This window comes from Lathyrus oleraceus, chromosome 6 (genome assembly GCF_024323335.1).
Source record: "Lathyrus oleraceus cultivar Zhongwan6 chromosome 6, CAAS_Psat_ZW6_1.0, whole genome shotgun sequence".
Taxonomy (NCBI): Eukaryota; Viridiplantae; Streptophyta; class Magnoliopsida; order Fabales; family Fabaceae; genus Lathyrus; species Lathyrus oleraceus.
Genome location: NC_066584.1, coordinates 468,287,450 through 468,313,160, shown reverse-complemented (window position 1 = coordinate 468,313,160; position 25,711 = coordinate 468,287,450). Strand labels below are relative to the sequence as shown.

Genomic DNA, 25,711 nt, shown 5'->3' with positions numbered 1-25,711 from the left:
GTTTTCTATAATCCAGAAAACCAAGAAGAAGAACACTAAGTCTGAGGTTAAATAATTGAAGTAGCAATAATGATAAGTAGTAAAATTTAAAATTTTGGTTTTAAAAGTTTGAAAGGGCGTGATCGTCATATCAGTTTATTAATCTTTTATAAATTAGATATTAGATAGACTAAGAAATTATACTTGAAAAAGATATTGAAGTTAAATTACTAAGAATAACTTTTAAATCAACAGAGAAATAGTGTATGGGTAATGTTGCATTATTAGATTTGTAGTGTGAATTTAGAAATAACATTAATCCAATAAAGATCATGATAACTAAATTGAAAAACTGCTAAGGTGGAGTTGTCCCAAGAATGCTAGGCGTAGCATCTAAACGCATGTAAACATAATTTATAATCAAGCCATACTCTTAGCTACTCTTTGTCATCTCAACAACAAATCAAATTTCTCTTATTTAAACTGCATTATTTGCAGCTGAAACTTTATTTTTATGTCATCAACCAAAATATCTTTTTTTAACACAAATAAATTATTTACATAAAAAATATTAAAATAAAGAACATAATTTATACTCTTAGAAACGATCTCTATTCATACCAGTTATTTTGGACACCGTATACTTGCCTGTTAAAACACACAACAGTCAGTGTCATCAAACTGTTGAGGATAGGTTTGATACCTTCTATGATGGAAAATTAAGACGGTTGCCTTGTCAATTCATTGTGGTGAAAGAATAGTGATTTATGAGAATGTACACTAGTATAGTATGAATGGGTGGTGTAACATTTTAACTAGTACCTTCGAGGGAAAGTAGAGACAATAGTATTTTCATTTTATTTTTCTCATTAGTAGTGTAAATACCTTAATAATATAAAGTGAAATATATTTATTTTAGTACATCTAATTAGATAATAAAATAGAAAAATATAGTTAATATAATCTTAAAATGATCAAACTTGCATGTTATTCCATTTTATTTTACTCATTCATCAAAAAATAACCTACAAGTTGATAAAAGTAACTCATCGATAATCATTTAAATTGATTTAAAACAAATAAATGTGTTCTTTTAAATAAAAAATATTTTGAATAAGTATATATAACAATGATATATAATATCACTAGATTCGAGTTCCCATAAAGCATTTTATCATCAGATTCATTATTATTAACGAGGCTCAAATCTAATAATGACTTCATGATAAATAAGGAAATACATACAACAGCCAAAAACTCAATTTCAACTTCAAGCAGATGCAAGTACTATCATATACTAAAACAAAATTTGCAAATTACTTCATTCACTGTGATACCCTAGCCTCAAGGGAGAGTTGCATTAGAATTATCAATTTCTAGTTTTCTTCTTGCCTCTTTTCTTTGCATTAATCTCAGGCCCCTCAGCCTCTTCAGCTTTCTGCTCAGCTTCTAATAAAGCCAGCTACAGTGACCAAAGAGAATATTTATGATTTGAGAAATAAAATAGTAAGGATATAATTTGTGTTTAGGTAATTATGTAAACATTACAACATTACCTCATCAAGAATAGGTTTTAGCTCCCTGTATCGAGATTCTGCAAGATCAAAACCATCTTTGCGGAGTTCCTATCACCCAGAAGAATTTTACCACAAACATAAGGCATTCATTAGTGTGTATTTCTAGATGAACGAGTGGAAAATCTCTCTCAAGAGCTGCGCTGAACCTCAGCCCAGATAAGTTCAAAGCTAGGCTGGTTGTAAAAGGGTATGCTCAAGAGTACGGAGTAGATTACACAGAGGTATTCGCACCAGTGGCTCGAATGGACACAATAAGGATGATCGTTGCTGTAGCAGCACAAAGAGGATGGGGAATCTATCAGCTCGATGTCAAATCTGCTTTTCTGCATGGTGAGTTAAAGGAAGATGTATTTGTAGAGCAACCACAAGGCTATGAAGTAGCAGGAAAGAAGGACATGGTTTATAAGCTACATAAGGCTCTTTATGGACTAAAACAAGCACCTAGAGCTTGGTTCAGTCGCATTGAGGCTTATTTCGTCAAGGAAGGGTTTGTAAGCAGCTCTAGTGAACAAACATTATTCATCAAACAAAAGGGAGGTAAAATCTTAATTGTGAGCATTTATGTTGATGATCTATTATTCACTAGTAATGATGAGGAGTTGCTGAATGAGTTCAAACGCTCCATGAAGAATGAATTCGACATGACTGATTTGGGGAAGATGAGATATTTTCTTGGCATTGAAATGATGCAGAAGGCTGATGGCATCTTTATATGTCAAAGAAAATATGCTGCTGAGTTGATCGAGAGGTTTGGGATGCAAAATTACAACTCCGTTTGTAATCCGATAGTTCCTGGACAGAAGGTTGGCCGAGATGAAGCTGGTGTGAAGGTCGACTCAACGCTATATAAGCAAATGGTGGGCAGCCTAATGTATCTCACAGCCACCCGACCTGACCTGATGTTTGTGGTAAGTCTTATTAGTCGTTTTATGGCAAATCCCTATGAGTTGCACTTTGCTACTGCAAAAAGAATCATGAGGTACTTGAAGGGAACTCTAGAATTTGGGATATGGTATCAACGTGAAGGAAAGAGTGAACTTTTAGGCTACACCGACAGTAACTATGCGGGAGATGTGGATGACAGTAAGAGCACCTCAGGCTATGTTTTCTTGATGAGTGGAGGAGCTGTGGCATGGTCCTCAAGGAAGCAACCAATCGTAACTCTGTCAACTACTGAAGCAGAGTATGTAGCAGCAGCTACATGTGCTTGTCAAGCCATTTGGATGAGGAGGATATTAAAAGAAATCGGGCATGAACAAGATGAAGAGATGGTTCTGTTCTGCGATAACACGTCCACTATCAAGTTGTCAAATAATGCAGTCATGCATGGGAAGTCAAAGCACATAAGAGTCCGATACCATTTTCTCAGAGATTTGACAAAGGAAGGTGTCGTTAAATTGGTCTATTGCAGCACCGAGGAGCAGCTGGCCGACATAATGACAAAGTCTTTGAAGATGGCATCATTTCAAAGAATCAGAGAAGCTTTTGGGATGAGAGTTGTGAACTGAAACTCTTGATCAAGTTCAGTTCAAGGGAGGGATTGTTGTATAAGTTCTTTTAGTTTTTCCAATAAAGACATATTCTTTAGGCTAGAGCAGATCAATTTCTGTTTTGCTATTTTCTTGCTATTAGTGGAGTTAGTGGAGCTAGTTGAGTCATGTCCTTTATTTTAGGATTTGCAGCTGTTTACAGTTTTTATGTATTCCTTATAAAAAGGCATTGGAACCTACGAATAAAGTGATCATTCTGGTGCATTTGCAATTCAATTGCAATTCAATTGCAAATGCACTAGAATGATCACTTTATTCATAGGTTCCAATGCCTTTTTATAAGGAATGCATAAAAACCGTAAACAACTGCAAATCCTAAAATAAAGGACATGACTCAACTAGCTCCACTAACTCCACTAATAGCAAGAAAATAGCAAAACAGAAATTGACCTGCTCTAGCCTAAAGAATAGATCTTTATTGGAAAAACTAAAAGAACTTATACAACAAGCCCATATTCTGAGATCTCTAGTTGCCCCGACACATATGGTCCCCACATATAGTAAGGGGACCACTGTGGAACCAACCAACTTTATAGTAGAAGTGACGTGCATACGTATTAATATTACAATTCTTGTTACTTTTCTCATCCTTATTTCATTCATTAAGATCATCCTAATCATATTATTACTCTAATCGATTTTTAATTAAAATTAAAAGGAACGAAATCATCTAAGTTTAGCTTATCATATAAGTCTGTCCATGATGTCCATGTTATTTGAGGAATTCATGAGTGATTTAGATTTTATCTCTTTAATATAATAATACTACATGATGTGTTTCATTTTGAGTCCAAAGTATATACCGTAAAGCATTAATTGTTGATTAATGGTTGAATTTTTTTTTGTTGTCAATCTTATAGTTTTTCATTTTGAAAACCGTTTTTCATTTATCATTTAATAAAGTACATCATGTAGTATTATATTAAAGAGATAAAATCTAAATCAGGAAATATAATAACATGAACTATAATAAAAGAATGAAGAGAAAAGTAACAAGAACTATAATACTGATGCGCGCCGTTTCTGCTATGGAAATAGGCAGGTCCCACAGTGGTCTCCTGTCAGGGCAGGTAGAGATCTCAGAATATAGGTGGCTGAGTCCAGCTCTTGAGAGAGATTTTACAAATAACAAGAGATGAAACAGAGAAATGAGTAAATGAGAAAAAACAGAGGGAAAGGAAAGAAGAAAACCTAATGAGAGAAAAAGAAACATGGGAAAACAGAAAAGAAATGAAGGAAAAGAAATGAAGAAGAAGAAACAAGGGAAAAGAAAAAGCTTGAAGGAAGAAAAGATGAAGAATGAAGAAGCACATGAAAGACGAAGAAGCTTGACGAAAGAGCTTGTGTTTTGAAGGAACAGAACGAACAGCCCCCCGCAGCAGAAGGAAGAGGAAGTTGGTACGGTTAAACACATAACACTCAAATTCAGATAACGTACCAAATTGCCCTTAAAATATTTAATTTTAAAGTGTAATTTTGGTTTTTACAGAAGAAAAAAAAACAATAGTGGTCCAAAACCTGCTCAAAACGCAACCTATGACCGCCCTGCAACCCACGAAACCCCTCTAGAGTGTTGTGCCCTGTTTCACTCCGCTCTATCAGTCTCTCCGCTGCAGACAGACTGGTAGTGACTACTTATAAATCTTTAGGAACTGCTTTTATTGTTATATATTATAGAGACTGAATAAACGATAGAGAGATACTTGAGGGACGAAATTGGGGGGTTTGCTCACACTAATAATGTTTAATAAACTTCATTTATATAATTAATAAGATTTGATTGTTTTTTTAAAATAAGATTTGGTTTTTTTTTAAATCTAAGATTTATCAATAGAATTAAGTTAGTGATATTTTTGTTTCAGTGCTTTCTATAAGAATCCTTACGTAATCTATGATTTAAATTCTCCATGTTAATAGTGGGTTAGTCATGGTTTAGAGGCTGAACAAGAAGATTTAACATTCATCATTTCAATTTGCAAAACGATCAAAGTTCACAGTCATTTAACCTCCCTAAAATATTACTTGGATGCAGATCAAACCAACATTTTGTTATTTATGAACAAGGACTTCACTGATTTTAGATGAGGAAAACAGAAAGACCCGCTGAATTAAAGGTTCCTCTTAAATATATAACAAGAAGAAGAGTTAATAGTACTGTTAATATTTAAGCAAAAGATAATCTGTAGTAAGAGAAATATAAGAAAGGAGGAAACTAGTCAGGCTACTACCAATCATATAGCTTTACAGGGAAAATTATATAGGAATATAACAAAAGAAAGAAAAGAGATAACATACTTTTCCAGTGTGCTGAGTGTGTTCATGGGCTGCCATTTGCCAATACAAATTTGTACGCTTGTAGAAATCTCTCAACGATTCACCTGCCTTTACATGCCAACAAGAAACAATTAAGGAAGCAATGGAACAAATAAATATATTGATTGAAGCTCAGAGATGCTTTTGTAGGCAAAACACAACCAGACACAATCAAGAGAGGTAGTAGAGCTTAATAGAACAAAAAGTTTATAAAAAATGCATATATCCGCTGGCTCCAATATATGATCAACTGTGTAATGTGTCTTTAATAAATATTGATAAACTACCAATGGTGTTCTCTGTGAATCTGACAGGCCAAGGCTAGCTCTGATTTGCTCTATCCGTAACCTTCTATCTTTCCTACGCAGATTCTTTACTCCTCCCTTGATTAAAGCAACAGCATCTCCCACCTGAACTGATGTATTCTGAACCTATTCATCAAAACATAAATACAAATAAATAGTGCAGAAAATCTCTTGTTTCAAAAATAAATTGCTTGATTATGGAGAGTTGACCGCACATATGTTCGACAGTATTTGTGTACAATAGCTATTGCAAGTTTAAGGAGGGGGGGAAACTAAGAATCAGTGTCTATCATAGATCTTAAACTTGGGCAAAGGCAAATATCATGCAGGTTATTGTTTCAAAAGGTAAGCCTTTGCCCATCAAATTATCAGTCGTGTCTTAGAGAGAAACCCTTCCATATTCTCATTGTACACCTTTGAGTGGTAACATAGTGTAAAAACTTAAGGTAGAAAAGTGTTTCTAAGGTATTTCAATGTTATGTTACAATACTATACTGTTAAGTGTCCCACATTAGATGAGAGATGGCCTAAACATATATTTAGAAGTGGAGTCAGTGCTCACCTTTACGAGCCATTTTTACGAGGTTGAGTTAGGCTCAGCCCAAATTCTAAGACAATATGAGGGTCTGGTTACAATACAATACCTAATCTGTTTAAATAGATAAAATTATAGACCTAATAGACTTTGCTTAACAGAGATCATAACAATACTATGATATAAATATAAATATGAATATTAACATTTACATTCTATGATTTACAACACTTAATGGTTAGAATATCAACAGAAGAGAAAGCTATCAACAACCACCAAGTGAACTGAAATGATATAAGGAAAGTGACGACATAAGAAGCAGAATATTGAAAAGATAATGTATTTTTGTTGTTTTATCTTTCTTTGTTGTTGTAACAGTGTATTACAACAACAACAACAACAATAGGAAATTTTCCATTACTGTGGAGTCCAATACATAGATCAATTAACACTGTAAGGCCCTATCATGTCAACCCTCATTATGGGGTGCTTCTACAGCTCGCCATGTATGTCCAAATCACCAAGACATTCTTTCATCATCTAAAATGGGGCCACCCCAATTTTCTTTACACCAAGTGTATTCCTAAATTTATTTTTTTCTTGTGTGACCACTAGTCCAACAAAATAACCTCATCTCTGCGACACTAAGTTTATTTTCTTATATTTTACTCGTGCCCAACATTGCAATTCCATATAGTTTTGTAATCTGATTAGCTTCAGCGGTACTTCTAATAAAATCAAACCTAAAACATTCCTATGTGAATCCTAGGTTGAGATCTCCTCTATTCCCCCATCACTTTGTATGATAAGTCTATGGTACTTAAAAAGTGAGACTTGTGAGAGAACCGTCTTCTCTCTTCTCTCATTGTTACATAAACCTAAAATTGGGAGCTTTTAATTCACACATTTTTATTTTGTTGGAATTATGAGATTAGAATGAGCACCTCATCTTCATCATCATCATCATCATCTTCGTTCTCCTCACTTGTACCATCGCTATTAGATTCATCATCATCGTCGTCATCATCTTCATCATCATCGTCACCCTCCGAAACTTCCATCCATTCAGATTCTGATGCCTGGGCGGAAGAAAAAAGAAGTCAGATTATAGCAGATAAAGTAAAAATGTGTATGTAGTAAACTGAAAGATGCATGTATAATACATTATTAAATAAAATGTATTAGCAAGACAGCAATATCAACTCCATAAGCTCTGTTTATATCCAGATTCCAGAGACCTGGGATAATGTAAAAGTGGTGTCACCCCAATTCATATTATAACTAATAAAGTAAGTCGGCATTTTGATAACTAACATTTGTAAGGTTTGGATAATTTAGTCCCTTAAATTAAAGATCAGTCAATTTTGCTCATCAATCAAAATATCTTTAATCAGTGAAAGACCTACATATTGTCTTTAATAATCTCTCTTATTAAATCAAATATCAATATTATACAATCATAAAGTCAGTAAATTTTGATGCTAAATTCGGAAAAAAATTTAACTAAATTGATTAGTGTTCTTTAATTTAAGCGACTAAACTTTCGTTTGCAAATTTGAGACTAAAAATAATTTCAGGGACCATAATATTGATTTACTATTTTACTGAATTTTTAAATAAAATAATGTGCCTAATTAATGGGCTGAATACAATACAACATATATAAATAACTACAAATATACATTATTTACAACATAAACCCTATGATATATTCCTAAGTTAACTGTTAAAAACGAGTATATCCACCTTCGGCAATTAAATTTCATTTCAAGATAATGTGAAAGTTATAAATTATCAATGAAATATGGTATAACTTTGTCAAAATGTGGTGTGAACTAGAAGATCTTTAATAGTCTTTTATTAAGTCAATACAATCATAAAATCTGTAAAACTTTGATGCTAAATTTAGAAAAAAAATTAACTAAATTGACTAGTATTCTTTAATTTAAGTGACTAAACTGTCATTTGCAAATTTGAGACTGAATATAATTTCAGGGACCATAATATTGATTTACTTTTTACTGAATTTTTAAATAAAATATCGTGCATAGTTAATGGGTCGAATAGAACTAATATACATAACTACAAATATACATTGTTTACAGCATAAACCCTATGATATATTCCTAAGTTACCTGTTAAAAAAGAGTATATTCACCTTTGGCAGTTAAATTTCATTTTAAGATAATGTGAATGTGACAAATTATCAATGAAAATAAACTTAGTGTGGTATAACTTTGTCAAAATATGGTGTGAACTAAAAGATCTAACAAGTACCACAGATTTTGTTAGACAGCCTTAGTATTATTGTTATTACTACTACTTAGTGAAAGTGATGGAGTGTCCTGTATCCTTGAAACTGAGAAGGATACAATCGTTCACTAACATAGCAGTAGCAGAAAAATTTGACCAGCTAAGTAAGAACTGAAAAAGTCTTTCTTAATCATAATTGCTTGTATGCGTGAGTGTGTGTTAGAACAGAGACGAGACAGAGAGCTCCTAGAAATAGAACTACTTGATATTTAATTAGAAGAACAGAAAAATTATGTTTAAATTTAAAAGTTTAGGCACATTTCCTAGAAATTATACATCACCAATTGTAATTAGTGGAGTGTATGCATCTATCGGCCAAAGGAAGTAGTCAAGGAAAGACACAAACCGGTATAATGCACTTCCATTCATCAAGTTTGCTAAGGTTCAGAGAATACAAGTCGTCAAGAGTGATTTCTTGATCTTTAATCTCCATCATGCCACCATATACATATAATGTATCTCTTCCAACAGCCATGCAAGAATTAATCCGTCCACAGGGTTTCACTGCCTAGAAAGTTTGGAGAAATTAAATAAATGACCAAAATTAAAAGTAGTGTCATAAGAATGTTGGTCCAAAATGAGAACCTCAGGCAAAGAACTCTGAATGTCCAATTTAGCACCAGATTCCTTGGACTTCCCTTCAGGTTTGGAAAGTGTTTCACTGTCAGCAACAGTCACCTTTGACGCAATATCCTGGGATATATTTTCAATGCTGCTTTCTTCGTACTCTGAATCCTCTAGTGATTCTAACTTCTTCTCGACGCCGTTGGTACAACTTTGTTCAGTCTTTCTTAACTGCAAACCCATTTCATTAGGCAACAATATTATTGCAAATTAAATAGTCCAAAAAAAATCAATAAATTAGAAGTATAAATGTACAAAATATCAAATCTACCTTATCTTTTGTTGATTTATCCTTTCTTAACTCCAGAGGATACCTATTACACAAACAGCATCAATAACAAGCTAACTGAGAAACGTTTATACAAGAGAGCATCTTAACTCTAACCAGCATATGCAGAAAAGATCAAATGAAAAATTAATGCAAAAATTACCAAGGCAGTCAAAAGCAAATGGAAGATTGATTATATAAATGACAACTTTAGAAAACAATGTAATTATCACTGAAACAATATAGACTTACCAGCGGTTGGTGTCTAACTGAAAGCCATAAAACTCATTCAAGAACAAGCTCATCATTGCATCACCTGTGCGATTTTAGAGCAATTAGAAAGAAAGAAAAAAAAACTCATCTTACAGCAAGCATAAACTTATATCGTCAGTAGCAAGTTATAACAGAGTAGCATCGCGGTGGTAGGGTTCAGCACGGCGTTTTTGGGCTGCGAGCCGCTGTCAGCAATTGCAGTTGTTCTGGCAGATAATTGCAGCAAAACTGCGGCCCCAAACCCCTGTTGTGTTCGCTATAAGGGGTTCAGGGATAAATTCCTCAAATCCGTATTTTATCCGTTGTCTTTTTTAAGGGTAGTGTTCTGTTTTTCATTCTCATTCTATTATGTTCTTGCTCATAAAATGGTTTTGTTCTTCTTCCTACTTTTAGTTCACTTTTGTAATGTTCTTCTCTGCTTAAGTTTTATTGCTCTATGCTTTAGGTTTTTTAACTAGTAAGTATGATGGTCTCTTTAATTTTGTGTATTTTTCTATTTTGGAGGATTTATGTTTTACTTTGTAAACAAATTTTTAGTCTTTGCAATAGCGGCTACTTTACTATTTTCTTTACCGCTATAGCATTTTAAGGAGTCGGTGATACAGAGCAACGCAACGTTATGTCAGATTAACAACATGGGCATAAACAAACAAATACACTTCCCCCAAAAAGAATTAAAGCTGACTGTCGGATCATATTAATTGTTTGCAAACATTACAAAAGCCTCATTGATTAGATCTCATGCATTGAGTCCCATTCATTCAATTAAAAGTATATGCAGATGGTCACAAATTGAAAAATTAGACATGAAAAGAAAAAGCTACCTTCAACTTCGATATCCACAACACCACCAAATAGCAGAGCCCTCCTCTTATGAACACACATGGAAAACCCTGCACGAGGACCAGGAGGCATCCCACTTTTCTTAACCTATCAAGAAGGAAGAAAGAATTGTTAAATAAACAGTTGGACTATGAAATTGTAGCATACAGTATTTTTCTGGGGGTCTAGGGGTGTGGAGAGGGGAAAGGGGAGAGAAGAAAAGAAGAGAAAAAAAATCACATAATTAATTGAAGCTCCAACATAGAAGTTTGAGCTGCTGTTCAAATTTATCAGGGCCGTTTTAATTACTAAGTAAAAATCTAAGCCAAAAGAAATCTTAAACGTGCCTAGGAAGACGAATATACAAATTCACTTAATATTAATCTCCAGACCACAACCTTGTTCCATTCCCAAGTCTTAGGGTCAAGGGACCACATATCTGAATGAACTATTCCTTTCTCAGAGGCATTTTTGTCAGATGAAACTTCTTTTGAATAGCCACCATATAAGAAAATCTGCAATATGAAAGGAATGCTGTAAAAAAAGACAGTTTCAAAAGTCCTTCAACTAGCCACCGTAATTAATCATAATGATGAAATGGCACATAGGGGAAAATTTGACAATATTGATAAACAAAAGCATAGCTATAAAATTTAGAACAAAAATTAGCTTCATATAATGGGATTAGTATTGTACTCACATCATCTTGGTAAACAAATAATTGAAAACCACTACGCCCACTTGGCCACATTGCTCCAGGCTTAGGCTTGATTTCTTGCCACTTCAGCATAAAATCAGATTGGTGTTAATCGCATACAAAAACTATATCAGCATTATTACATCATACAGCTCGAAATTTTGGTTCTGTGCTTGGAGTGGCATATAATACATTTCCATAATTAGGACACAGCATGGTATATATTGAAATAAACTTTACCTTAAACTGATCAAGATCAAATACAAATAGATCATTGTAGTACCTGCAAAACCAAATAAGAAGTGGAATAGAAAGGCAATTAAGTGAATTAATACCAATAATCAGGTCTCTAGCTGTATATGTTTCAAAGACCTTCATTTAACTCTCACATGTAAAGAGCATCTAGATGCAAAATCTAAAGGGTTCAATAACATACAATACTTCGAGAGGCAGAAATAGAACTTCGTGACATAATTATGGTACAACAAATGAGCTTCTGAATACTGATTCAAACCACGACTGTAAGTTGCAATTAAACCACAAAATATCAATTCATTTTTTAAAAAATGCCATAAACACCAATTCCTCTGATTATTAAATGCTAGTTCCAATGGTGTAATGTGCTTCATCATTTTACTCATGAGCCATCAAAAAATAATTAAATATTCAAACACTACCATATTTGTATATACAATTTTTCACAACAAAATTTTAACTCACAGTAAGCAAAGAATGTAACCTCGTGAGCTACATAGAAGAGAACTTCAAGAAAGAAATCAGATCGGATTGAAAGAGAGAATTTGTTGTGTGGATTCCATTTTCTATCTCCAGAGTCAAGAAGATTGGTCATGGAATTTCTTGCAACAACCAAAGAGCAGAAATGAAATTTACCAAGAAAAAAAATGACTACCAATTCCACTTCATAACTTCCCCTTTTCTCTCCCTCCCTCACACTACTTTTAATCATTCCCTCTAACAAAACTCCCACCACTAACCTTCCTTATTCCACTTGTCGCGACTTAAAATATCATCTTAAAACTTATTCACATCATGCTTGTTACTAAATAAATTTAATTTTTGTGGGCCAACACAACCATTCCAAATACAACTACAAACCATAAGGATAGAGAAAAAAATCACATGAGTCCACTTAACCACAAATGTTGTGCATCTACAAATATACACAGAAATGTGGCATAAGCAAAAACGATTTCCATCCCTTAAAACCAAAACTAAGAAATCAATGTTTTCAAGCTAATATTCACTAGCAAATAAAACATCCAAAGATGTAACTTAAGTTAATAAGAAGCTCAATCTCTGCTTCCATTTTTCATCTGATGAAGGGAAAAAAATTGAATGCAAATAAAAAAGAACAAAGCAGTGTCAACAACCTCACTTCTCTAAGTGTGTCATAAAATCCACCAAAAAGAATAATCTTGTGCTTGTATAATACCTGCAAATGAACCAAATAATGCGATCAAAAACATGTGATTAAGATAAAAGACTCTAATATAGATTATTAGAGTCTTTGTGCAAGTCCCCGTATACAACAGACTCTAATATAGATTATTAGTCTCTAATATAGATTATTAGAGTCTCTGTGCAAGTCATCATATATATATATATATGGAGTTTATTTGTGCAAGTCATCATATATATATATGGAGTTTATTTGTGCAAGTCCCCATATACGTATCATACCCAGCTCCACCCCCAAGCCCACAACTAGTCTGAGTCGAGCCGGGTGAACCCATATAGGGAACAAAGTTTTTTCTTCATTTGCAGGACTCGAACCCTAGATCATGCTTAAGGGACAAAGACCCTTGCCCTTGGACCAACAAGCATTAATGGGTCTAGCTCATCCTTACAAAACCGCCTTGTAAGGTGAAGGTTGCGCAAGTTTATAAACACTACAAAAGGTCATATCTCTAGGCAATGTGGGACTAAATTCACCCCATAATACCCCCAAAACCATGAAGGTGTTGGGGGCTGCAATGAGGGGAACTCAAATGCCGCAATTCGGTGGCTAGAAGCGGACCACAATGAAAGCGGAATTTCCAACAATATATATAACTCTCAGTGATTATTAGAAGAGTAATCCAACCACTTCAAACATCAATGTTTGTAAAGCAAAATGTATAAAATGATCAGAAAGAATAATCTGTGTTCTACAATATATAGAACAAAGCTGCGATGTCTTTGGTTAGGAGGATATAGGATAAGGAATTTGTTAGAATAAAGGATGTGCATTATTTAGTGACAATAAGATAAGGAGGCGTTAGTAACAATAGTTGATTAGTAATAAAGTAAATGGTAAAATAGAAAAATAGAAGGATAGAGACATCATTCAGATGTGTTAATAATATTTTGTGACTAGAGTGGTGGCTCTGTTGTATAAGGGGAAACCCTAGAAGGAGAATTTTCTCTTCTACTCTCAGTTTTCACCTATTTTCTGAATAAAAGTGTTCTTTTCTAAAGTTAATCAACTGAAAAATAAAACAAACTTTTGATAGCCTTTTCTACAATTCACAAAATGGGGACAGGTGGGAAAAATTGAAATGTGCAAGTAATCAAATCTTATAGCTGTTCAAAGAGAAATTAGAGTAAAGGAAACTTTTCGGTGTAAAATAGCAGTATCTTGCACATTAATTGGGTTTTAGTCACTCCAAGTTCCAACGACAATGGTATTAGTAATCAAATCAGCGTCAGCCGTTCAGTTATGATAATTACACTTGTTTAGTTGTACTGCATTCTCAAAGGTGGAATATAACTTTGAGATGAACAAAAATGAAATGTAATGTGGATCAATAAGCTTCTGTGTTTCTAACTGGACTAGAAGTATTCTTGCACTTAAAACATGTGATGCTATTTTCACCATTTGGGTTTGATTTGATGTCATAAATAATAATCTGAGGAACTTTGCTATGCAACCTGACATTAGTGTGATCTTAATTGATACTGTGCATTTTCAGAAAAAAAAAATCCCCAAAGCCTGTTTGACTTAAGATGTAAGAATCGGACATTCTTACAAGAAAATTGGTAACAAAGCACATGGTACAATAAAAGAATTCGAGCATACCATCCTATGTCCCGAGCGTGGACCAGGGCACCCTTTTAAATTAAGTTGTTCCCACTGATTAGTTTTCAGGTCCAACATCCAAAAATCCTACACAGATCAAAATTCAAAAGCGGCATCTCCAAACAGTCAAAAATCAGTAAATCAAATCTTAATTTCCTTAACTACAAACAAAAGCAAGGCAACACAGCTTTAACCTTGTAGTGATGGAACCTCTCTTGATTTGGAGATGTAAATTCACCACCTAAAGCACATAAAAAAAATTGACACATAAGTTTTCAAGTCTAATCCACAAATCCACACAAATATCAAAGACAGAGCCAAATCAAATTACCAAAAATATAAACATAATTCTTCCAAGCAACAGCCTGATGAGCACTGCGCGGAGGAGGACTATTAGGACTCGAAATCAATTTCCATTCCAGTTTCTCAACATCATAACGGTAAAGATCACCATAGACGAAAGTCTGCATAGATTTATTCAAATCGTGATGGTAAGTTGCAGCTACTTAGACCTTGTTTGGATAAACAACTTATACTTATTCTTCAGCTTACAGCATAAATGCTCACTTACAAACAAATATTTCTCATAGCACAAGATAAAATCAAGTCAAATTGTTTTCATATAATCTATAAGATGTTTGCATTACCAATCTTGGAGCCTTGCTTAAATAAGTTGAAAACAGTTTATAAACATATCATAAAATTGTTTTTGTAAATTCTCTCAAATAATGTCACATGTGCTTTCATGAGATGATAAGCTCAAAGAAGTCAGATCAAACGGTTACTTAGGGCCTGTTTGGATAAACAGCTTATTTGCAGCTTATAGCAGAAGTTCTTAACAAAATAAACACTTATAAATAAACTTGCATAAGTTATTGTTATAACAAAAGATAAAATACATTTAAATTGTTTTTATATATAGGTTATAATTTATAAAAATAAATTCAATATATATATATATATATATATATATATATATATATATATATATATATATATATATATATATCATAAGTTGCTTTGATAAAACCTTTCAGTGTCACAAAACTTATGGCAGTAGATAAAACTCAAATAAATCATGTAGCCTTAATCAAAATCAGAAACCTTGAAGAATTTATAAAAAAAAATTCAAAACGTATATATAAAAAAAAATGTTATAAGTTGTTTTGATAAAGTCTCTCAAACAGTGTCACAAAACTACTTAAAACTTATGGCATTCACATATGCCTTAATCAAAATCAGAATGTTTGAATTCAACAATAACAACCCTAACCTTGTTCCCGTTGTAGAATTCACCTCCATAGAGAATCAACTCCGTCTCTTTCAATGGATTAACAGTGAGCTGCACAATCAATCAATCAATCAAATCAGCATGTAACAAGCAATCGAAATCAAGATATGAACTGAAGAGTGAGAAATTAAGTTCGCAGCATTGCGTGGCGATGCTTTACCGAGCAATTGGAGCGAGGAGAAGGCGCGGGAACATTGTCTTCAACATGAACTTCCTTCTTTTTAGCTTCCTCTTTTTGTATATTCAACTGATTCAACGAGTGTGATGTGAACATTATTTAGGCTATTCATTGATCGGAGAAAGTAGAAAAAAGAAGCGCGAGGTAGTTAGTTATGTTACCAGAATGGCGTCGATGTCGTCCTCGGGAGAAAGCTTTTTTTCCTCCCGGCGAGCTCGCTTCACGTCGGCTTTTGCGGTTTTTTTCTCCGTTTTCTCTTTGCCTTTGCCAGGTTTCTTTGTTTTCTTCCCCATTTTCTTCTTCTTCTTCTTCTCCTTTGTTTTCTCTTTCTTACTAGCCGCTCTGAGTCAAACTCTAAACCCCTGCCGCTGCCGTTAAGCCAAACGTAGAAATGATGTCCTTGCTTTCGTTTTTTTTTTTTGCGCTTGCTTTTACCCGACGACGTCGTTTCTATAGTGAATATAAGCCCAAAACATTTTGTAAAGGTTTAAGTAATTTTTAATCCTCTATTTTAATTTTTATTATTTTTTAATCTCTTTAAAAAATTCAATTATTTATCCTCTATTTAATATTTTTTTGGATTTTTTTATTTTTCAATAAATTTATCTTATTGACATTTTATTTTATAATGTGGCATCATGTCATAAAATATATTCTCATGTTCCAGAAGATGCTCAAATTTCCGAAACAATACCTCCTCTATTAAGTCCGTACAACATCTTCAGAAGACAAAGAAGTGTTACGAGATCCATCCGAAATCTTATCTCTACAAACCGCCCTCATATGAAAGAATATGTCCAGTCGTCTAGACTAGACCAATGTAGCTTAAGAGCTACGAACCAGGAGCAGTACGTAGATTTGGAGATTCCCCGGTATCTCATAAATCACTGGAAGACTGGAGGATATACAGCCTTACACTTTGGGGCTGTCAGGCTCATCTTTTCCCTACACGGAAGGAAGAACCAACCTGTCTTTTGCAAAATAGCTCTATTGGACTCGAGCTACCTCCACTATGAAAACGCTGTGATAGGAATTGTTCTCACCACGCTGCATGCAGGGAGTGTCGTCCTCACCATTTTTCCTAATTATAACGTGAGTCTCAGTGATAATACTTTATCCACGAGACTTAAAGTACAGGTTCAAATCACTGGAACTGACCAAGTACCAGAAGCTATGTCAGCCATTCTCCATCACCAGATAATATACCGCTTGCAGAATCACTCGATAGATCTCCCTCTCTCAGGTTGCTCCTCTGATTCACTATTGGTTGTCACCAATAGAGAAGAAGACATACGCTCTATAGTCCAAATTCCGAGAAGAATTACAAGGGAAGAGTTAACTCAACTAATTCCACTTGAATGGATAACCAACTACGAGAGACTTCATGTTGATAGAAGGCCTATCCAATCCCAAGAGGCTACTTTCAGAAGATCTATTGACAAGAGGGTTAAGACGATTTTCAAAAAGCCAGACGAAGGGTCGACTTCAATATCTCCAATCTTCTAGACAATGATGATCCAACCAGTTTTAAAAGAAGACTGGTGTCCTGTCCATGCTGTTACAGCAGAAGGAAAACCCATCTACACTGATAAAATAGATGGCCACTTCATCTGGGATGTTGATCCTACAAGATGTGACCCAGATTGTGACTGCTGGATGCACGGCAATGATATTGACCGAGATACCATTCTTCCCAAAACAAATAAAAAAGGGAGGTGTAAACCCTCTCCACCTCCTCAAAGAAGATTTGATCCAGACAATGGTCCATGGGTAGGAATCCATGGGAAAAAGAAACCCCTCTCTATCTACGAAGAAGGACTAAAAATCCTCAGGAAAGAAGGATTGTTACCACCTGATGATCCAACCCTTGTTACATGGTCACCAACAGACCATTGTAAGCCACTACATCCTCCAACTGTCGTCCAACCAATTCCTTGTTTTATGTACTCAGCTGCAACTCCAGAGTACGAACGACAATTTCCTTCCCTGGAAAGGAAAATGGATCCAATCACAGGCAGAACATCTAAACCCTTCATTCATCCCAGTGAAGTCCAGCCCGATGGGAAACTTAAGCCTTTAACCCAAGCTGAAGAAGTGCTAAACTGGCAATCTGAAAACATGGTTTCTCAAAATGAGATTCTCCAAAGCCTTGACAAAAGGGTAGATAAGATTGCTGAGAAAATTGATGAGACAAATGATAATCTCAAGGTTTTATCCCAAAAAATGCAGAAGCACTACAGGAGCTTAAAAGCCCAAGTATCTCAGCTGGATCGTGATTTGCGGCAGATGTTAGAAGAGAGAACTTTTGGCAAGACCTTTGACCAAAAGGAAAGAGAGATCAGAAAGCTACAAGGCCAAGTAAAAGAGATAGATGATTTCTTAAGAGCCTCTCATGAAAGAAAGCCCAAGCCCGTTGAAAACTCTTTCTTTGACCCTCCTGCTTTTCCTACATATTTTAAACAACCAGAAAGGCCTTCTCCTTTCTACCCTACCTATGTTTCATCACCACCAGATCAGGTTAGATACATACCTACAGCTTACAGGCCAAAATCTACTAGAACTTCAACTCCCTCGACCTCCAAGACAAAAGGCAAAGCTTCCTGCCTAAGCGCCTCATCCTCAGACTCTCAGGATATCCCTGAAACACCTCCTCCAAAAATCCAAAAGGAAGAAGAAACTCCAGATAAAGGTTTCCAAGCCATGGCGATCACCAGAAAGTACGAATCTTCCCAGAAAAATCACCACCTTGCTGAAACATCGGCACATAAGGAAGATGAGTCCTCGACAGATAGTGACAATAACTCTGATCAAGAAACATCTACTGATGAAACACCAGAATCTGTTTCCTCAAAATCAGAATCTGAAGACAACTATATCCCAAGACTCTTCATGGCAAATATAAAAGAGGAAGATTCCTTTTTTGAAGAAGAGTCCCCTGAAGAAACTCTGATCCCTGAAAGGATTAAACCAAATGGCGGTCCCTGGTTTACCTTTGATGACATTCCACCCAGTCGCTGGAGAAAAAGACTACTTGAATTTGGAGCTTGGCTTGACACCCAGATGATGAAAACAAGTGCAGATAGCTATAAGATCATTGAAGAATTTTGCTGTAGGATGACAGGCACAGTGAAAGAATGGTATCACAATCTTGGAACCTTCAAACAAGATGAGTTACACCGTTTAGAAACTACAACTAATGTTCTTGGTGTGCTTCATCGTGAATTTATCGGTGATATGGAGATGTTTGATAGCAAGAACAGACAAGAATTCTTTGAGATGAAGTGTTGTTCCCTCAAAACAAAGGATCTTGACAGACACTGTCACAGAATGGCACAGAGATATTATGTCCTTAATGGATATAATTACCCTAGTCTCAAGAATACCTATGTCTCCTCTCTACCACAAGAGCTCCAACCAGAAATCCATAGAATGTTAGCCACAACTCAAAGAGATATCCAAACCATGAGTCTTGGACAAATTCACCAGGTGACACTAGAAGCACTTGAAAAGCTTTGCAGTTTTCATGACCAATTTTCTGAAGTTATAGAACAAAAGTCAAAATTCACACACGCGTGTAGAAAACCCTACCTGGAGATTAAATGTAAAGACAAAAGGTGTAGTTGTACAACAAAAAAGAAACACCAAAGACAAAAATACACCAAGTCTCATAGGACCTTCAAGGGAAAGAAAAGGAAGAATATGAAGTTCTTCAGAAGGAAACCTTTTAGAGGAAAAGGGAAAAATGAGAGATGCTTTATGTCATACCCCGATTTTGGTCCTGAATTTTTTTCATTTTTTTCATTTTTATTTGGCACTTGGCCTAAAGTTCATTTGCATACATTCATTCCCAAATCCATATTTTGTGATAGACATTGGTTATTATTTAGCTTTTTGATCATGGTGCTTTGTGATTACAAAATGGATCTTAGTTATTTGATTTTAATTTTCAATTTTAATTTAATTTCAAAGTAAATCTAATTCCAAATTTCAAGTTAATCTTAATTGTGTTTTACTAATGATTCAAACTCTAATTGATTTTAATTTCCAAATAAATGTTAGGGTTGATATCAAAGTAATTTTAACAAATTATAGATTAATTTGATTTTAATTGGTTTTATTTGGTTTTTTTTTTATTTTTAAATTGACATTTTGATTAGTCTCAGATTACTTCCAAAATCTGTATCCATTTTTTATAACCAAACATGATTCAGTTCCCGTCCATAGTGCATTTCAAATCAAAATAGTACATACTCATTTCATAACATTCAATAATATTTAACTTTCAAACATTTCCAAACTCATTTTCATACATACATTTTCATTTAACATTTAAGCATAACAATGCATTACATCCATATCCTACAACTAACCCCTACATTACAACCAATTCCCAAATTTCATCCAAAAATTACAACCAAGGTATAACCATAATTCACATCAGATCCCAATTCCCATCCCATAAGAATTCCCAAATAACCCACCATCCAAAGCACAACATTCCTCAAAATCAAAATTTCAGAAGGGCATTAGGTTCAAGGCTAAGAAGGTTTATTACTCAAGGGGAGTTTGAAAAGGTACAAAATTGTTACAAAATTAAGGATGTAACACCCCGATAATAATATGATAATTATTTAAATTAAGTTAATAATATATTTATTAATTTAATTAGATAATTGGATTATTATTATTATTATTTTGGAATTATTGAATTATTATTATTATTGGGATAATAATATAAAGTGGAAAATATATAAGTGTGAAATAAGGAAAAAGAGTCTCATTTGGAAAAGAAAATTTTCGCGTGAAACAGAGAAGCGATTGAGAAAGTGGAGAAAGGGCAAAGGGGCAGAACAAGAGGAAGAAGGTTGAAGAAGGAAGAGAGGGAAGCTAAAAGATTCGCCGATTAACTCAGGTAAGGGGGGTTTATCGTCGTTTAATGGGTATTATGGGTTAGCATGTAATGGGTAGTGATAAACCGTTGAATTGACCCTAATTGGGATTTGGAATGCTGAGAAATTGTAATGAATAAGTTGTGTGAAAACTGTAATTGAATCGATAATGGTGTGTGTCGTAAATTTCTGGACGTGTAGCTTTTTACGGAATTAGAATCGGAGGTCCGGAAGTCCTCCAACGGCGGAAAATGCGGAGAATTCTGCATTCTGCTTTGTGTTAGCGCAGGAACAGCTTTCTGTCTTGCGTTAACCGGTTAACCCAGGGCGTTAACCGGTTAACACTGTTATAAATTGTGAAAAACTGCTGTTTTGTCTGCGTTAACCGGTTAACCCAGGGCGTTAACCGGTTAACACTGTTGCGTTTTGCCAGAAAGTGTGTTTGTGCTGCGTTAACCGGTTAACCCAGGGCGTTAACCGGTTAACACTGTTGCAGAGTGGAAAAATTGTTAATTAAAATGTTGTGTGCCTAATTGATGGTTGCCTATATCGGTGTGTGATATAGTAGGGATTATTTCCCGCTGTTTTGAGCAGTATAGGTATTAGTAGAGTGTGCTAATACTGTGATTGAGTTATTTGACATGATATGATGTTTTGATACATGTGTTGATGATGTATGATGGTATGCATAATATTGTGAATGTATATGTTATGCATGTGTTGTGAATGGACTGTTTTATGGCTTAGAGTGTGAGCATATGTCCATTGTGGATTATTGTTATGATGTTGCATTGCTAGGTGATTAGCATGCATATTGTGGCCTTTATGGTGGTAGCTAATTCCCATGGTGAGGAATTAGTGATGTTAGTCATTTGGACTGTTTTTGATGTTTGCATGCTAGGTGAATTAGCGTGCATAGCATGGCCCTTGGGGTGGTAGCTAATTCCCATGGTGAGGAAATAGTGATGTGAGTCACTAGGTCTCAAATGAGTGGGACTGGTGAGCTTGGTAGCCGTACCTGGATTTGGTCGGTGAAGTTGAACTATATGTTCACGAATAGTCGGTACCGCATGCATGGAGTCTCATTGCATAATATGTGTGTGGTGTGTAATATGAATGGATGTATTCCAATGTTATACGTGTGTTGTGTTGGCATTGAGCATGAGTGTGAATTGTGTTGATTATTGAGTATGATATTTGAGTTGATGTGTCGTTACTGAATGTGTGATACGATTAGGGTGATTAATGTGTTAAATTACTTAACATGACATTATATTCTATAATGCTTATTATATCGATTGAGGAACTCACCCTTACAACTATTTTTCAGGTAACGAGCAGTGATTGAGTAGAAGCTAATGCTTGGAGTCTAGTGTAGTCTCCTTAGTGGGTCATGCTCTGATAGATGTAACATCGGGAGGGAACATTTTAATTGAGTTGTTGATGTTTGTTGAGCCAGTTTACATGTAGTATGTTACATGTTTTGAATGATCGATTTGATCTCTATCCGCTGCGTATTGTGCAATACTTTATGTTTTGAGTTAAATAATGAGCATGACTAATAGTATGACGAATGGTGCGAAAGGAATGTGTGACACCCTTAATTGCATGATTACTCTGATTTATATGTTGTTAATTTAATTATATATTTGGGGTATTTTAGAAGGGTGTTACATTAGTGGTGTCAGAGCATAGTCGGTCGAGTCGAGTCGTAATTATTCTGTTTCCCCTGTACGGGATAGGTGTTGTGTAACCCTATCAGTACTTATTGTTTTAGCTTGTTGGGTTTTCAGAATAGAGATGGCTGGAAGAGGTAGAGATGATGCTGCGATTGCTGAGGCTCTGGGTATGCTAGCTGGAGTACTTGGAGGGAATCCGAATGTCGTGGGAATGGGAGCTGCTCGTCAATTGAGTGAGTTCCAGAAGAACAATCCTCCAATGTTCAAGGGAGCATACGATCCAGATGGTGCTCAGAAGTGGTTGAAGGAGATAGAGAGAATCTTCCGAGTGACTGAGTGTGCCGATAACCAGAAGGTCAGGTTCGGTACGCATATGCTGTCAGAAGAGGCAGATGATTGGTGGGTTGCTACCCGCACTGAGTTGGAATCTGCTGGGAATGCTGAGATCACTTGGGCTGTATTCAGAGAGAGATTTCTGAGGAAGTACTTTCCAGAGGATGTCAGAGGAAAGAAAGAGATAGAATTCTTGGAATTGAAACAGGGTAACAGGTCTGTTACTGAGTATGCTGCTAAGTTCACAGAGTTGTCAAAGTATTATACTCCCTATAATGAGGCTGCTGGAGAATTTTCAAAATGTGTGAAGTTTGAGAACGGGTTACGTCCCGAGATCAAGCAGGCTATTGGATATCAGCGGATTAGAGTGTTTTCTGATTTGGTGGACTGTTGCAGGATTTTTGAACAGGATACCAAAGCCAGAGCGGAAAGCTATCAGCAAAGGGTTGATAGGAAAGGCAAGAATCAGAATGATCGTGGAAAACCGTATGCAGCTGGCAAAGGTTTTCAGAGACAGAGTGGGATGAAGAGGCCTAGTGGGGGAGACTCTAGTGCCCCTGCTAAGTGTTACAGATGTGGTCAGGCTAGACATCGTTTCCATGAGTGTACCAGTGCTGAGAAGAAGTGTTTTAAGTGTGGAAAAGGTGGTCACTTGGCTGCAGAGTGCCGGTTGAAGACTGTGACTTGTTTCAACTGTGGAGAGGTGGGTCATATCAGTCCACAGTGTCCTAAGCCAAAGAAGGAGAACCAGTCGGGAGGCAAGGTCTTTGCTTTATCAGGTTCTGAGACTTTTGCAGACGATCGTTTGATCCGAGGTACGTGTTATATTAATGGCTTTCCTCTTGTAGCTATTATTGACACAGGTGCTACTCATTCCTTTATATCTTTGGACTGTGTTGTGAAACTTAAGTTAGAGATATCTGAGATGCATAGAAGTATGGTGATTGATACTCCTGCGAAGGGTTCAGTGACTACTACTTCAGTTTGTTTAAATTGTCCTTTGAGTATTTTCGATAGAGACTTTGGGATGGACCTAGTGTGTCTTCCACTAATGCAGATTGATGTTATTCTGGGTATGAACTGGTTGGTGTTTAACCGAGTTTCTATCAACTGTTTTGATAAGACTGTGATTTTTCCTGAGATTGAGGAAGGAAAGAGTTTGTTTCTATCAGCGAGGCAGGTGAATGAGGCAGTAGCAGATGGGGCAGAGTTGTTTATGCTGTTAGCGACTTTGGAGGCTAAAGATAAACTGGCGAATTGTGATCTAGCAGTGGTGTGTGATTTTCCTGATGTGTTTCCGGAAGAAGTGAATGAATTACCGCCAGAGCGTGAAGTTGAGTTCTCGATTGATTTGGTACCTGGTACTAGACCGATATCGATGGCTCCGTACCGTATGTCTGCTGTTGAGTTAACTGAATTGAAGAGTCAGCTGGAAGAACTGTTGGATAAGAAATTTATTCGTCCGAGTGTGTCACCGTGGGGTGCACCAGTGTTATTGGTTAAGAAGAAAGAAGGTACTATGAGGTTGTGTGTGGACTACAGGCAACTGAATAAAGTGACGATCAAGAATCGGTATCCTTTGCCGAGGATTGATGATTTGATGGATCAGTTGGTTGGTGCGAGTGTGTTCAGCAAAATAGATTTGAGATCGGGGTATCATCAGATACGTGTGAAAACTGAGGATATTCAGAAGACTGCTTTCAGAACAAGGTATGGACATTATGAGTATTCTGTAATGCCTTTTGGTGTGACTAATGCGCCTGGAGTATTCATGGAGTATATGAATATGATTTTCCATCCGTACCTAGACAAGTTTGTCGTGGTGTTTATTGATGACATTTTGGTGTATTCGAAATCTGAAGAAGAGCATGATGAGCATTTGAGAGTGGTTTTAGAAGTTCTCCGAGAAAAGAAGTTATTTGCTAAACTATCCAAGTGTGAATTTTGGTTAGAAGAGGTTAGTTTTCTTGGTCATGTGATTTCAAGAGGTGGTGTTGCTGTTGATCCTTCTAAGATAGAAGCGGTATCTAAGTGGGAAGCTCCGAAGTCTGTTGCTGAGATTCGAAGTTTCCTTGGTTTGGCTGGTTATTATAGGAAGTTTATTGAGGGATTTTCTAAGTTGGCGTTGCCGTTGACGATGTTGACTAGAAAGGGGCAAGCGTTTGTTTGGGACTCAAAATGTGAAAAAGGTTTCCAAGAGTTAAAGAGAAGGTTAACTACTGCTCCTATTCTGATATTACCGAGCCCGTCGGAATCATTTGAGGTTTACTGTGATGCTTCATTATTGGGTTTGGGTGGTGTGTTGATGCAGAATAAGCGGGTTATAGCTTATGCTTCGAGACAGCTGAGGGTTCATGAGAGGAACTATCCGACACACGATTTAGAGTTGGCAGCTGTGGTATTTGTTCTGAAGTTATGGAGGCATTACTTGTATGGGTCAAGATTTGAGGTTTTCAGTGACCATAAGAGTTTAAAGTATTTGTTTGATCAGAAAGAGCTGAATATGAGGCAGAGGAAATGGTTAGAGTTTCTGAAGGATTATGACTTTGGTTTGAATTACCATCCGGGTAAAGCAAACGTAGTGGCTGATGCATTGAGTCGGAAATCATTGCATATGTCTATGTTAATGGTTAGAGAATTGAATTTAATTGAGCAGTTTAGAGACTTGAGTTTGGTGTGTGAGAGTACTCACAATAGTGTTAAATTGGGAATGTTGAAGTTAACGAGTGGTATTCTGGATGAGATTAGAGAGGGTCAGAAATCCGATGTGCTTTTGGTTGATAAGTTGACTTTAGTGAATCAAGGTCAAGGTGGTGAATTCAGAGTTGATGAGAATGGTATTTTGAAATTTGGGAATCGGGTGTGTATTCCGGATGTTACCGAACTTAAGAAGAGTATTCTTGAGGAAGGACATCGTAGTGGCCTGAGTATTCATCCTGGAGCTACGAAGATGTATCATGATCTGAAAAAGTTATTTTGGTGGCCGGGAATGAAAAGAGAAATTGC

General features: G+C 35.7%; 1 protein-coding gene across 2 annotated transcripts; it reads right to left on the bottom strand.

Annotated features, from left to right (window-relative positions):
- Positions 1 to 1,135: 1,135 nt before the first annotated feature.
- On the bottom strand, positions 1,136 to 16,236 carry LOC127092556 (uncharacterized). Of its 2 annotated transcripts, XM_051031455.1 has the most exons (20): positions 15,966 to 16,234; positions 15,787 to 15,873; positions 15,609 to 15,677; positions 14,667 to 14,799; positions 14,530 to 14,576; positions 14,336 to 14,422; positions 12,648 to 12,709; positions 11,497 to 11,539; positions 11,260 to 11,340; positions 10,958 to 11,074; positions 10,562 to 10,667; positions 9,717 to 9,780; positions 9,468 to 9,510; positions 9,158 to 9,367; positions 8,919 to 9,080; positions 7,204 to 7,338; positions 5,707 to 5,850; positions 5,402 to 5,488; positions 1,536 to 1,604; positions 1,136 to 1,441 (listed from the first exon to the last, which is right to left on the bottom strand). In XM_051031455.1, exons 1-20 carry the CDS (start codon positions 16,095 to 16,097, stop codon positions 1,349 to 1,351), a joined length of 1,971 nt encoding a protein of 656 aa, XP_050887412.1. In that variant the 5' UTR covers positions 16,098 to 16,234; the 3' UTR covers positions 1,136 to 1,348. The 2 variants fall into 2 exon arrangements, with proteins under 2 accessions (XP_050887412.1, XP_050887411.1); XM_051031454.1 differs by lacking the exons at positions 1,136 to 1,441; positions 1,536 to 1,604 and adding an exon at positions 1,622 to 1,879 and having other exon boundaries at positions 15,966 to 16,236.
- Positions 16,237 to 25,711: the final 9,475 nt, after the last annotated feature.

Excerpts from the sequence above, each read along its gene's own strand:
- LOC127092556 (XM_051031454.1), bottom strand. The coding sequence starts at position 16,097 with ATGGGGAAGAAAACAAAGAAACCTGGCAAAGGCAAAGAGAAAACGGAG. Across the intron at positions 14,423-14,529 it reads AGAGGTTCCATCACTACAAG|GATTTTTGGATGTTGGACCT; the intron begins GTTAAAGCTGTG and ends TGATCTGTGTAG. Across the intron at positions 11,540-12,647 it reads GACACACTTAGAGAAGTGAG|GTACTACAATGATCTATTTG; the intron begins GTTGTTGACACT and ends TTGGTTTTGCAG.